We start from the raw sequence: 13662 nt of genomic DNA, 5'->3' as shown, positions 1-13662 counted from the left end.
ACAGGGCGGGGTGTATACAGGGCGGGGTGTATACAGGGCGGGGTGTATACTGGGCTGGGTGTATACTGGGCGGGGTGTATACTGGACGGGGTGTGTACAGGGTGGGGTGTATACTGGGCGGGGTGTATACTGGGCGGGGTGTATACTGGGCTGGGTGTATACTGGGCGGGGTGTGTACAGGGCGGGGTGTGTACAGGGCGGGGTGTGTACTGGACGGGGTGTGTACTGGGCGGGGTGTGTACTGGGCGGGGTGTATACAGGGCTGGGTGTATACAGGGTGGGGTGTATACTGGGCGGGGTGTATACTGGGCTGGGGTGTATACTGGGCTGGGGTGTATACTGGGCTGGGGTGTATACTGGGCGGGGTGTATACTGGGCGGGGTGTGTACAGGGCGGGGTGTGTACAGGGCTGGGGTGTATACTGGGCTGGGGTGTATACTGGGCTGGGGTGTGTACTGGGCGGGGTGTGTACTGGGCGGGGTGTGTACTGGGCTGGGGTTATACTGGGCGGGGTGTATACTGGGCTGGGGTGTATACTGGGTGGGGTGTATACTGGGCGGGGTGTATACAGGGCGGGGTGTGTCCTGGGCTGGGGTTATACTGGGCGGGGTTATACTGGGCGGGGTGTATACAGGGCTGGGTGTGTACTGGGCTGGGGTTATACTGGGCGGGGTGTGTACAGGGCGGGGTTATACTGTGCAGGGTGTATACAGGGCTTGGTGTATACTGGGCGGGGTGTATACTGGGCTGGGATTATACTGGGCGGGGTGTGTACAGGGTGGGGTGTGTACTGGGCTGGGATTATACTGGGCGGGGTGTATACTGGGCGGTGTGTGTACAGGGCGGGGTGTATACTGGGCTGGGGTTATACAGGGCGGGGTGTATACAGGGCTGGGTGTGTACTGGGCGGGGTGTGTACAGGACGGGGTGTGTACAGGGCGGGGTGTATACTGGGCTGGGTGTGTACAGGGCGGGGTGTGTACAGGGCGGGGTGTGTACTGGGCTGGGGTTATACTGGGCGGTGTGTATACAGGGCTGGGGTTATACTGGGCCGGGTGTATACAGGGCGGGGTGTATACTGGGCTGGGGTTATACTGGGCGGGGTGTGTACAGGGCGGGGTGTACACAGGGCTGGGGTTATACTGGGCGGGGTGTGTACAGGGCGGGGTGTATACAGGGCTGGGGTTATACTGGGCGGGGTGTGTACTGGGTGGGGTGTATACTGGGCTGGGGTTATACTGGGCGGGGTGTATACAGGGCGGGGTGTATACTGGGCTGGGGTTATACTGGGCGGGGTGTATACTGGGCTGGGGTTGTACTGGGCGGGGTGTGTACTGGGCGGGGTGTGTACAGGGCGGGGTGTATACTGGGCTGGGGTTATACTGGGCGGGGTGTATACTGGGCTGGGGTTGTACTGGGCGGGGTGTGTACTGGGCGGGGTGTATACTGGGCGGGGTGTATACTGGACTGGGGTTGTACTGGGCGGGGTGTGTACTGGGCTGGGTGTGTACAGGGCGGGGTGTATACAGGGCTGGGGTTATACTGGGCGGGGTGTATACTGGGCTGGGGTTGTACTGGGCGGGGTGTGTACTGGGCGGGGTGTATACTGGGCGGGGTGTATACTGGGCTGGGGTTATACTGGGCGGGGTGTATACAGGGGTGTATACAGGGCGGGGTGTATACTGGGCTAGGGTTATACAGGGCGGGGTGTGTACTGGGCGGGGTGTATACAGGGCGGTGTGTATACTGGGCTGGGGTTATACTGGGCGGGGTTATACTGGGCGGTGTGTGTACAGGGCTGGGGTTATACTGGGCTGGGTGTATACTGGGCCGGGTGTATACTGGGCCGGGTGTATACTGGGCCAGGTGTGTACAGGGCGGGGTGTGTACAGGGCGGGGTGTATACAGGGCGGGGTGTGTACTGGGCCGGGTGTATACAGGGCGGGGTGTGTACAGGGCGGGGTGTATACTGGGCGGGGTGTATACTGGGCTGGGGTTATACAGGGCGGGGTGTATACAGGGCTGGGGTGTATACTGGGCGGGGTGTATACTGGGCTGGGGTTATACTGGGCGGGGTGTATACAGGGCGGGGTGTATACAGGGCGGGGTGTGTACTGGGCGGGGTGTATACAGGGCGGTGTGTATACTGGGCTGGGGTTATACTGGGCGGGGTGTGTACTGGGCGGGGTGTATACAGGGCGGTGTGTATACTGGGCTGGGGTTATACTGGGCGGGGTTATACTGGGCGGTGTGTGTACAGGGCTGGGGTTATACTGGGCGGGGTGTATACTGGGCTGGGTGTATACTGGGCCAGGTGTGTACAGGGCGGGGTGTGTACTGGGCGGGGTGTATACAGGGGTGTATACAGGGCGGGGTGTGTACTGGGCGGGGTGTATACAGGGGTGTGTACTGGGCGGGGTGTATACAGGGCGGGGTGTATACTGGGCTGGGGTTATACTGGGCGTTGTGTGTACAGGGCAGGGTGTGCACAGGGCTGGGGTTATACTGGGCGGGGTTATACTGGGCGGGGTTATACTGGGCGGTGTGTGTACAGGGCTGGGGTTATACTGGGCGGGGTGTATACTGGGCCAGGTGTGTACAGGGCGGGGTGTGTACTGGGCGGGGTGTATACAGGGGTGTATACAGGGCGGGGTGTGTACTGGGCGGGGTGTATACAGGGGTGTGTACTGGGCGGGGTGTATACAGGGCGGGGTGTATACTGGGCTGGGGTTATACTGGGCGTTGTGTGTACAGGGCAGGGTGTGCACAGGGCTGGGGTTATACTGGGCGGGGTTATACTGGGCGGTGTGTGTACAGGGCTGGGGTTATACTGGGCTGGGTGTATACTGGGCCAGGTGTGTACAGGGCGGGGTGTGTACTGGGCGGGGTGTATACAGGGGTGTATACAGGGCGGGGTGTGTACTGGGCGGGGTGTATACAGGGGTGTGTACTGGGCGGGGTGTATACAGGGCGGGGTGTATACTGGGCTGGGGTTATACTGGGCGTTGTGTGTACAGGGCAGGGTGTGCACAGGGCTGGGGTTATACTGGGCGGGGTTATACTGGGCGGGGTTATACTGGGTGGGGTGTGCACAGGGCTGGGGTTATACTGGGCTGGGTGTATACTGGGCTGGGTGTATACTGGGCCGGGTGTGTACAGGGCAGGGTGTGTACTGGGCGGGGTGTGTACAGGGCGGGGTACATACAGGGCAGGGTGTATACAGGGCAGGGTGTGTACTGGGCGGGGTGTATACAGGACGGTGTGTATACTGGGCTGGGTTTATACTGGGCGGGGTGTGTACAGGGCCGGGTGTATACAGGGCGGGTGTGTACTGGGCGGGGTGTGTACTGGGCGGGGTGTGTACTGGGCGGGGTGTATACAGGGCGGTGTGTATACTGGGCTGGGGTTATACTGGGCGGGGTTATACTGGGCGGTGTGTGTACAGGGCTGGGGTTATACTGGGCTGGGTGTATACTGGGCGGTGTGTGTACAGGGCTGGGGTTATACTGGGCGGGGTGTATACTGGGCTGGGTGTATACAGGGCTGGGTGTATACTGGGCTGGGTGTATACTGGGCTGGAGTTATACTGAGCTGGGGTTATACTGGGCTGGGGTTTTACTGGGCGGGGTGTGTACTGGGCGGGGTGTATACAGGGCGGGGTGTATACAGGGCAGGGTGTATACAGGGCAGGGTGTGTACTGGGCAGGGTGTATACAGGGCAGGGTGTATACAGGGCAGGGTGTGTACTGGGCGGGGTGTATACAGGACGGTGTGTATACTGGGCTGGGGTTATACTGGGCAGGGTGTGTACAGGGCAGGGTGTGCACAGGGCTGGGGTGTATACTGGGCCGGGTGTATACAGGGCGGGGTGTGTACTGGGCCGGGTGTATACAGGGCGGGTGTGTACTGCGCGGGGTGTGTACTGGGCGGGGTGTGTACTGGGCCAGGTGTGTACAGGGCTGGGGTTATACTGGGCCAGGTGTGTTCAGGGCTGGGGTTATACTGGGCGGGGTGTGTACTGGGCCGGGTGTATACAGGGCGGGGTGTGTACTGGGCCGGGTGTATACAGGGCGGGTGTGTACTGGGCGGGGTGTGTACTGGGCGGGGTTTGTACTGGGTCGGGTGTGTACTGGGCCGGGTGTATACAGGGCGGGGTGTGTACTGGGCGGGGCGTATACAGGGCGGTGTGTATACTGGGCTAGGGTTATAATGGGCGGGGTTATACTGGGCGGTGTGTGTACAGGGCTGGGGTTATACTGGGCGGGGTGTATACTGGGCTGGGTGTATACTGGGCTGGGGTTATACTGGGCGGGGTTATACTGGGCTGGGTGTATACTGGGCTGGGGTTATACTGGGCTGGGGTTATACTGGGCGGGGTGTATACTGGGCGGGGTGTATACTGGGCGGGGTGTATACTGGGCTGGGTGTATACTGGGCGGGGTGTATACTGGGCTGGGTGTATACTGGGCCAGGTGTGTACAGGGCGGGGTGTGTACTGGGCGGGGTGTATACTGGGCGGGGTGTGTACTGGGCCGGGTGTATACAGGGCGGGGTGTGTACTGGGCCGGGTGTATACAGGGCGGGGTGTGTACTGGGCTGGGTGTATACAGGGCGGGGTGTGTACTGGGCTGGGTGTATACAGGGCGGGGTGTGTACTGGGCCAGGTGTGTACTGGGCCGGGTGTATACAGGGCGGGGTGTGTACTGGGCCGGGTGTGTACAGGGCGGGTGTGTACTGGGCTGGGTGTATACAGGGCGGGGTGTGTACTGGGCCAGGTGTGTACTGGGCTGGGTGTATACAGGGCGGGGTGTGTACTGGGCGGGGTGTATACAGGGCGGTGTGTATACTGGGCTGGGTGTATACAGGGCGGGGTGTGTACTGGGCCAGGTGTGTACTGGGCTGGGTGTATACAGGGCGGGGTGTGTACTGGGCCGGGTGTGTACAGGGCGGGGTGTGTACTGGGCTGGGTGTATACTGGGCCGGGTGTATACTGGGCCAGGTGTGTACAGGGCGGGGTGTGTACTGGGCTGGGTGTATACAGGGCGGGGTGTGTACTGGGCCGGGTGTATACAGGGCGGGGTATGTACTGGGCCGGGTGTGTACTGGGCTGGGTGTATACAGGGCGGGGTGTGTACTGGGCCAGGTGTGTACTGGGCCGGGTGTGTACAGGGCGGGGTGTGTACTGGGCTGGGTGTATACAGGGCGGGGTGTGTACTGGGCCGGGTGTATACAGGGCGGGGTGTGTACTGGGCGGGGTGTGTACTGGGCTGGGTGTATACAGGGCGGGGTGTGTACTGGGCCGGGTGTGTACTGGGCCGGGTGTGTACTGGGCCAGGTGTGTACTGGGCTGGGTGTATACAGGGCGGGGTGTGTACTGGGCCAGGTGTGTACTGGGCTGGGTGTGTACTGGGCGGGTGTATACAGGGCGGGGTGTGTACTGGGCCGGGTGTATACAGGGCGGGGTGTGTACTGGGCCGGGTGTATACAGGGCGGGGTGTGTACTGGGCCGGGTGTATACAGGGCGGGGTGTGTACTGGGCCGGGTGTGTACTGGGCCGGGTGTGTACTGGGCGGGGTGTATACTGGGCGGGTGTCTGCCGCCATTAGCGATACCCCGATACTACTATATATTGGGCAGCATGATTGCTGTGCACCTCTGGGATCCTGAGAGCAAATCCCACCAAGGACAACATCTACAGACGTGTTGAGTGGATTTCCTCCAGGTTCTGATTCCTCAGACTCACCATAGTAATACTGATAGGGAATGTAGATTGTGAGTCCCGATGGGGACAGCGATGATGTCTGTAACGCGCTGCGGAATATGGCTTCATATTATTTGCTTGCAGTAGATTTCCTCTTCTCCCTTTTCTCCCTTTTCTCCCTTGCTTCGTGTAGTTTTACCTTTGTGGTACCCTGGTGCCTGCTGCTCCTCCTCTGTTGACCACTGATGGGGGTAGTAGTAGGTCTTCTGTGCCCACAGTTGAGGGGTGGGTTTGCACCAGTCATGCCCCCTGCATGGCAATAAGGCACACTGCCAGATGTCTCCTCATTTACGGCATAAAGACTTCAGTCGGAAAGTGACAGTGATGAAAGCCCAGGATCCGGGCACCGGGGTGTGAGAGGACCTGGGCACAGGATGGGGGCATGCAGAGAGGTGCGGGGCGGGAGCCGGGCTGGCACTGAGCCCTTTGTGCAGCTCCATCCTCCTTTGTCCGGCTGCCCAGTTCTGCAGAGCGAAGCAGAATCCATTCATCCTGCAGCAGAGCTGAAGTCAGGCCAGTCCTCGCCAGGGACCGTGCCCACCATACAGCCCCCGAGCCCTGGCTTTCTGCAGTCCATATATCCAGTGCCCGCCATTATATGTACAGTGATGCACAGGACAGGGCAGAGTAAGCAAAATTCTTGATGCAGCTTTGGATCTGACTGGAGCAGAGGACATGATCCGTATTTACATGTAGACATAGAATGGTGTGTGAAACTACAACTCCCAGCAAGACTTGACAGCTTTCAATCTTCGGGAACTTTAGAGGAATAGTCTCCAACCGATGACTTCAGCTGTTACTAAACTACAACTCGGGTCATGTTGGGAGTTGTAGTTGTGCAAGATTGGAGACCACTGCGGTAACGTTTCCTTAGACCACAATAATAATGTATCACATGGAGTTTGTAAAGTTTCTAGATTAATGATTTGCAGCTTGTACAGTGACTGGAGCAGAAACCCTTTATCTCCTGGACAGTATTTCCTCTTGAGTTGCACAGACTGTAGGTCAGTCCTGGAGAAGACCCTCACTCCATGTCTGTCCTTTGAAGTTATTACATCTCCGGGGTCCTGGAGACACAAGCTATGGACCCCCGGGGGGATGAGAGAGTTAATATAGATCAGCTGTCACTCTGAAAACCCTGGAGCCCCCCTGGTCCCAGCTGTCAGGAGACTTGTGTATGAATGGCCTGTGAGCCCCCTGGTCTCCAGCCACATCTCATTCTTCTGAATTGTCCCTCTAAGGTCTTTTTAAGGATAATAGTTTTGGGGGGTCCGCCCTTCTACAGACAGTATACTCTTAACATGAAGCGTAATCACAGTATAATGAAACGTTCTGCCGCCCTATAATAGACTATGGCTCATTTCCTCATCATTATCAGGATCTCTGCTTGCTGTCAGTGAATGGGAACACTCCACTTTATACCCAGAGGCTGACATTCTGTACAGACCTAGAGCTGAATGTTTGTTACAATGTATCAGTCTAGAATTCTCTAGCTTGGAACAAATCTGTCTCCTACCCTGATATTTTGCAACAATGTATCAGTCTAGAGGCCATATTTACCTACACTGGATACAATTGTAGCAAACCTCCAGCTGTGAGAAGTACATACAGGATGTAACCTAGAATGTTTTATCTACAGTAAGCAAGCAGAGATCTTGAGATTGTAAGAAACTGGGACATACAAACTTGCAGATGGGGGTTCTCCATCCCTCCGGAGCAGAGGATAGCTACAAAGATTGTCTCTGCCTGGAGAAACCAGACGACCTTGATTTCCATAGGGACGGTGTAATGCTTCACTTTTCCTGTGGGGGCGCTGTAGGGGAATGAAACACTTGTTTCACTGCAGATTACAGCTTAGTTTTCAGGGTCACTGCTGTGATTGTCGGAGGACACGTCTATCCGGTAGCGGAGAACCCTTTTAAGGCGATGTTCACATGTCCAGTAATCATCAGAGCGGATCTAGCAGCAATCCATTGACAACTTTTTTTATCGCCCTGAATAATAAATATTTAACATATACTATACAAGAACTTCTAAGAAATCATCTATTTAAAACCCTAATGGGCTCCTCTGTTTTATTTCAGGTCTGTTCCAGGGAAGAAAGAAAATCAGGACCGTGATTCTTTACCAGCATTGGCCCAGTTTTCTGCACCTTGAGGGTCTCGTGGGGCGGGGACCATGGCCTCCAGGAATTATCTTGTACTGAAGTCTTACAGGGTCTTGCTTGGATTTCTCATCAGTTCGTTTTCAGGATCTGAAGCCAACGAGTGTCCTCAGCTCTGTGTATGTGGTAACCGCCCGTGGTTCACTCCACAGTCCACCTACCGCGAGGCCAAAACCGTGGACTGCAACGACTTACGTCTGATCAAGATCCCGGCCAACCTTTCTGCCGACACCCAGGTCCTTCTTCTGCAGAGCAACAACATCGAACAGACTAATGGAGAACTTCAGCAGCTGGTGAACCTGACGGAGCTGGACCTTTCCCAGAATAACATCAGCTCCATCCAAGATGTGGGCCTGGCCAATCTCAGCCAGCTCACCACCCTGCACCTAGAGGAGAACCAAGTCTTTGAGATGACGGATTACTGTCTGCAAGACTTGACCAACCTGGAGGAGCTCTACATCAACCACAACCAGCTCAGCTCCATCTCACCTAGTGCCTTCGCCGGACTGCGCAGTTTACTCCGCCTGCACCTAAACTCCAATAAGCTGCGGATTATCGACAGCCGCTGGTTCGAGTCTACCCCCAACCTGGAGATACTGATGATTGGGGAGAACCCAGTCATTGGGATACTGGACCTAAATTTCCAGCCACTAGCCAGCCTGCGGAGCTTGGTCTTGGCGGGCATGTACCTGAGCGATATTCCCGGGAATGCCTTTCTAGGATTGGACAATCTGGAGAGTTTGTCGTTCTATGACAATAAGCTCAGTAACGTTCCCCAGGTGGCTCTACAGAAACTCCCCAACCTTAAATTCTTGGACCTTAATAAGAATCCCATCCGGAAGGTTCAGGAAGGAGACTTCAAGAACATGCTGCGACTGAAGGAGCTTGGGATCAACAACATGGCGGAGCTGGTGTCTCTGGACCACTTCGCCCTAGACAATCTCCCTGAATTAACCAAACTTGAAGCTACGAACAATCCCAAACTGTCCTACATCCACCGATCGGCCTTCCGCAACGTGCCTACCCTGGAGAGCCTGATGCTCAATAACAACGCCCTGAACTCCGTGTACAAGGGGACGGTGGAGTCTCTGCCCAACCTGCGGGAAATCAGCATCCACAGTAATCCTCTACGATGCGACTGCGTCCTGCATTGGATGGGGTCCAACCAGACCACCATCCGCTTTATGGAGCCGCTGTCCATGTTTTGTGCATTGCCCCCAGAATATCGAGGTCAGTCCGTGAAAGAGGCGCTGGCCCAAGACCCGGCTGGAGAGCAGTGCTTACCCATGATATCTCCGGACACCTTCCCTGGCCATCTCAGCCTGGACCTTGGCATGACCATTGCCTTGGATTGCAGAGCGATGGCCGAACCTGAGCCCGATATCTATTGGGTGACCCCCATGGGACATAAGGTCACTACAGAAACCTTGTCGGATAAGTATCGCTTGAGTGGGGAAGGGACGCTCCAGATCAGCAGCGTGCAGGTGGAGGACTCCGGACGCTATACCTGCGTGGCGCAAAACTCAGAAGGAGCAGACACCAGGGTGGCCACGCTGCGCATTAACGGGACCCTTCTGGATGGGTCTCAGGCTCTCCGGCTTTACGTGCAGCAGACGGAGGCCAGCTCCGTCCTGGTGTCCTGGAAGGTGAGCTCCAGCGTCCTGGCCTCTAACCTTAAGTGGTCCTCAGCCACGATGAAGATCGACAACCCGCACATCACATACACGGCCCGCGTGCCCGCTGACGTCCACGAGTACAACCTCACCCATCTCCAGCCCGCCACAGAGTACGAAGTGTGTCTGACGGTCTCCGGTCTCCATCAGCAAGCCCAGCGCGCCTGCATCAATGTCACCACCAAAGGCGCGACCTACTCACTGGCCGTCAGCGACCAGGAGACCAGCGCCGCTCTGGCCGCCGTCATGGGTTCGCTTTTCGCCCTCATCAGTTTCGCTTCCGTCACTGTTTACGCAGCGAAAAGATTCCAGAGGAAAAACTATCGTCATTCCCTGAAGAAGTATATGCAGAAGACGTCCTCCATCCCCCTGAACGAGCTGTACCCCCCGCTCATCAGCCTGTGGGAGGGCGACAGCGAGAAGGACAAAGATGGCACTGTGGAGACCAAAGCCTCCCAGGTGGACACATCCCGGAGCTACTACATGTGGTAACTCCAGACAGGGACATCCGAGCAGAGCACAAAGACTGATGGAGGAGAAGACTACAACTTCCACCATGGCCCCTTAAATCCCCCCTCACGTCCCCCTCTTATTTTTCCTCTTTTTTTGCCCTTTGTTCCTGCTGCTGCGCGCTGCCCGGCCAGAAAACCGTGAATGGCTGCCAAGTGTGAGCCGCGGCTGCCTGAATAGCCGCCTGTTGGGTCCGATTCAAGCTGAAGACGCCTGTGAATGGCAAAGCGCCCATGTAATCCCTCTAAGGGCGAGATACAGGAAAGTGTCGAGACTCCCAGAATGTGCAGTCTCATCACTGGGCGCGGGAGGAAGATATCCGCACAGCAAAGGTGGCAGAGGCAGCCTGCGCCTATTCCTTCAGGTATACGGTGGTGGCACCCAGGGCACATGCCCCTCCGCCATCTACACACCTGGCTGTTCCTATTCCTTCAGGTAGACGGTGGTGGCACCCAGGGCACATGCCCCTCTGCCATCTACACACCTGGCTGCGCCTATTCCTTCAGGTATACGGTGGTGGCACCCAGGGCACATGCCCCTCCGCCATCTACACACCTGGCTGTTCCTATTCCTTCAGGTAGACGGTGGTGGCACCCAGGGCACCCGCCATCTACACACCTGGCTGCGCCTATTCCTTCAGGTATACGGTGGTGGCACCCAGGGCACATGCCCCTCTGCCATCTACACACCTGGCTGCGCCTATTCCTTCAGGTATACGGTGGTGGCACCCAGGGCACCCACCATCTACACACCTGGCTGCGCCTATTCCTTCACGTAGACGGTGGTGGCACCTGCCATCTACACACCTGGCTGCGCCTATTCCTTCAGGTATACAGTGGTGGCACCCACCATCTACACACCTGGCTGCGCCTATTCCTTCAGGTATACAGTGGTGGCACCCGCCATCTACACACCTGGCTGCGCCTATTCCTTTAGGTAGACGGTGGTGGCACCCGCCATCTACACACCTGGCTGCGCCTATTCCTTCAGGTACACGGTGGTGACACCCGCCATCTACACACCTGGGGTGCAGCTAGTGCAGGGGCATGTGCCCTGGGTGCCACCACCGTATACCTGATGGCATAGGCACAGCCAGGGGTGTAGCTGGTGCGGGTGCATGTGTCCTGGGTGCCACCACTGTGAGCCCGTGTTAGCTCCTTGTAATGGTGTCTATAATGAGGTGTATAGCGCCCCCCTCCCCACCCTATGCGCTTGCAGTCATCACTCTCTGTGTATTTGCTGCCCTTGCAGATGACACAGAGCTGCTCCCTGATTCCAGTGTAATAAATGCATGGACGGCAGCAGATCTGTGTCATGTTCAAGGGCGGCACAACGTAGAAACACTTTGGTTGATGACTCTGATGTTTCCGCCTGATGCCCCATACAGGATGGCGTCCTAGAGCCTCCAGAATCCACCAAAACTAGTCGTCAGCAGGGACGGCTGCAATAACTGGAGGACGCTGCGTCCCCCCATCATGTTCCACTGCTGCAGTGCAGAGATTATGGGGGTCTCCTAGCAGAGATTATGGGGGTCTCCAAGCTGAGCTTATTGGGCAGGGGGTCTCCTAGTAGAGAGTATGGGGGGTCTCCTAGCAGAGATTATTAGGGTCTCCTAGCAGATATTTGGGGGGTCTCCTAGCTGAGTTTATTGGGGGTTTCCTATCTGAGTTTATGGGGAAGGGGGTCTTCTAGCTGAGCTTATGGGCAGGGGGTCTCCTAGCTGAGCTTATGGGCAGGGGGTCTCCTAGCTGAGCTTATGGGCAGGGGGTTTCCTAGCAGAGATTATTAGGGTCTCCTAGCAGATATTTTGGGGGGTCTTTTAGCTGAGTTTATTGGGGGTTTCCTATCTGAGTTTATGGGGAGGGGGTCTTCTAGCTGAGCTTATGGGGAGGGGGTCTCCTAGCTGAGCTTATGGGCAGGGGGTCTCCTAGCTGAGCTTATGGGCAGGGGGTCTCGTAGTAGAGATTATGGGGGGGTCTACTAGATGCTTATTGGGGGTCTACTAGCTGAGATTATGGGCCGGGGGTCTCCTAGTTGAGTTTATGGGGAGGTGGTCTACTAGCTGAGCTTATCGGGGGGGTCTCCTAGCTGAATTTATGGGGGTCTGCTTCCTGAGTTTATAGGGAGGGGGTCTCCTAGCTGAGAGAACCCGGAGGTATTTTGAATGCAGCTTTGGAGGTGACTGGAGCGAGTGCAATATCACTCCAAGTTTATCAGATTTAGCCATCAATTTGATACATTCACCCCCTAAAAATAATTCTGGGACCAGGACCTGAGAATTGGGCGGCGTGCAGCGGTGATTGTCCTGAGTTGTCACCGGGTCACATTTGCAGCCCCTCTGAGTTTCTGGCCGGGCGGTGCACTGACGCGTTTCGGTGTCTTTGCTGTTCGGCAACGGAGCGATTCGTCCTGGATTATTTCGGTTCTCGTATAGCGTATCGCAGCTTTATTGGAGGTGAAGATTTGTTTCCTTCCCTCCCGAATTATTTCCCCCTTTTTAAGATTTTTTTTTGTCCATTATTTTGGCGCGGGGCTGATTTTCTCGAGCGGCCGGCGCCACGTGAACACTTGTTGAATTGGCGCGAGCAGAAGAGAAACCTGGAGGACAAAGAAAGACTCCGCAGACGACGGGGAGAACATTTGCCTCCGCCCCCGACAAGTGAACTGACTGTATCGTTGTATCAACTTTATTCTCTGGAATTTTTTGGGGGCGACCTGAACCCCTTTTGTAGTAGAAGATTAAGGCTTCGTGTAGAGCTGTATTAGCAATACGTCCCCTCTCGGCCTTGAGAAGTTTTACCTGCACCCTCCTCGCTTCCATCGGCAGCCATTCCCAATACACATTGGCCGGGTCAAGTAGTGATCTCAGAGAAGAGCCATAATAACCTACTGTGTCCCTATGACAGTTCTTCTGGGCAGAGGAATGGCTGCCACTGCTGCATGCGTAGACGACGGGTGCTCTATTAAGGACTTTTCATCCTGAGATTCGCTTCCGAAAACGTCTCATTTCTTCACCACATTCACGGTTTTTGATAACATTACACGTGCATCGAGACCTCAGGAAGAAAATCACCGTTATCAGGAGCGGCGGTGGCCACTGGTCACACGACTGTTACCGCATGTCACCCCCTTCGTTAAAGCACAACGTCATATTATTCGCTGCGCCTAGTAACACGGTAGAGAGTAGCGTACGGCTCACCCCACCCCGAGTGCTGCCATCTAGTGCCCAGCAATGGTAGAGCCGATAAGAGTCCGGACAATATGCTGTTTTCTATATAAAATAAACCGTTTTTCACACCGAGTGACGTGAAATAATTCCTGTCATTAGATCCAGCTGCTGTAAAACTACAACCCCCATCAAGCCCTTGGTAGCTGATTTGCAGTTATATGACACTAGGATTTATAGTTCCCCAGCAGCTGCATTGATAATGTGCAGGTATCAGTATGACCACCAGGTGGCACTGCTCACTATGAGTCATTGACACTTTGCTACATGACGGCTGTCAATCATGACATGAAGCATCAGATCCCTGTGATAACACTGCCTGGCCGGG

General features: G+C 56.1%; 1 protein-coding gene across 1 annotated transcript in view; it reads left to right on the top strand.

Moving 5' to 3' along the window:
- The window catches only part of LRRN1 (leucine rich repeat neuronal 1), a 30082-nt gene extending 16672 nt beyond the window's left edge, over positions 1-13410 (top strand). The window contains exon 2 of the mRNA XM_073645045.1: positions 7846-13410. Coding sequence (XP_073501146.1) covers positions 7940-10090 — 2151 coding nt within the window. The 5' untranslated portion in view covers positions 7846-7939 and the 3' untranslated portion in view covers positions 10091-13410. The remainder of the gene's footprint in view (positions 1-7845) is intronic.
- The last annotated feature ends 252 nt before the right edge of the window (positions 13411-13662 follow it).

Source organism: Phyllobates terribilis, unplaced genomic scaffold (genome assembly GCF_046119375.1).
Source record: "Phyllobates terribilis strain yellow unplaced genomic scaffold, ASM4611937v1 Scaffold_8__6_contigs__length_399053987, whole genome shotgun sequence".
Lineage (NCBI taxonomy): Eukaryota > Metazoa > Chordata > Amphibia > Anura > Dendrobatidae > Phyllobates > Phyllobates terribilis.
The sequence above is the reverse complement of the archived record's forward strand: the minus strand, read 5'-3'. Positions and strand labels throughout refer to the sequence as shown.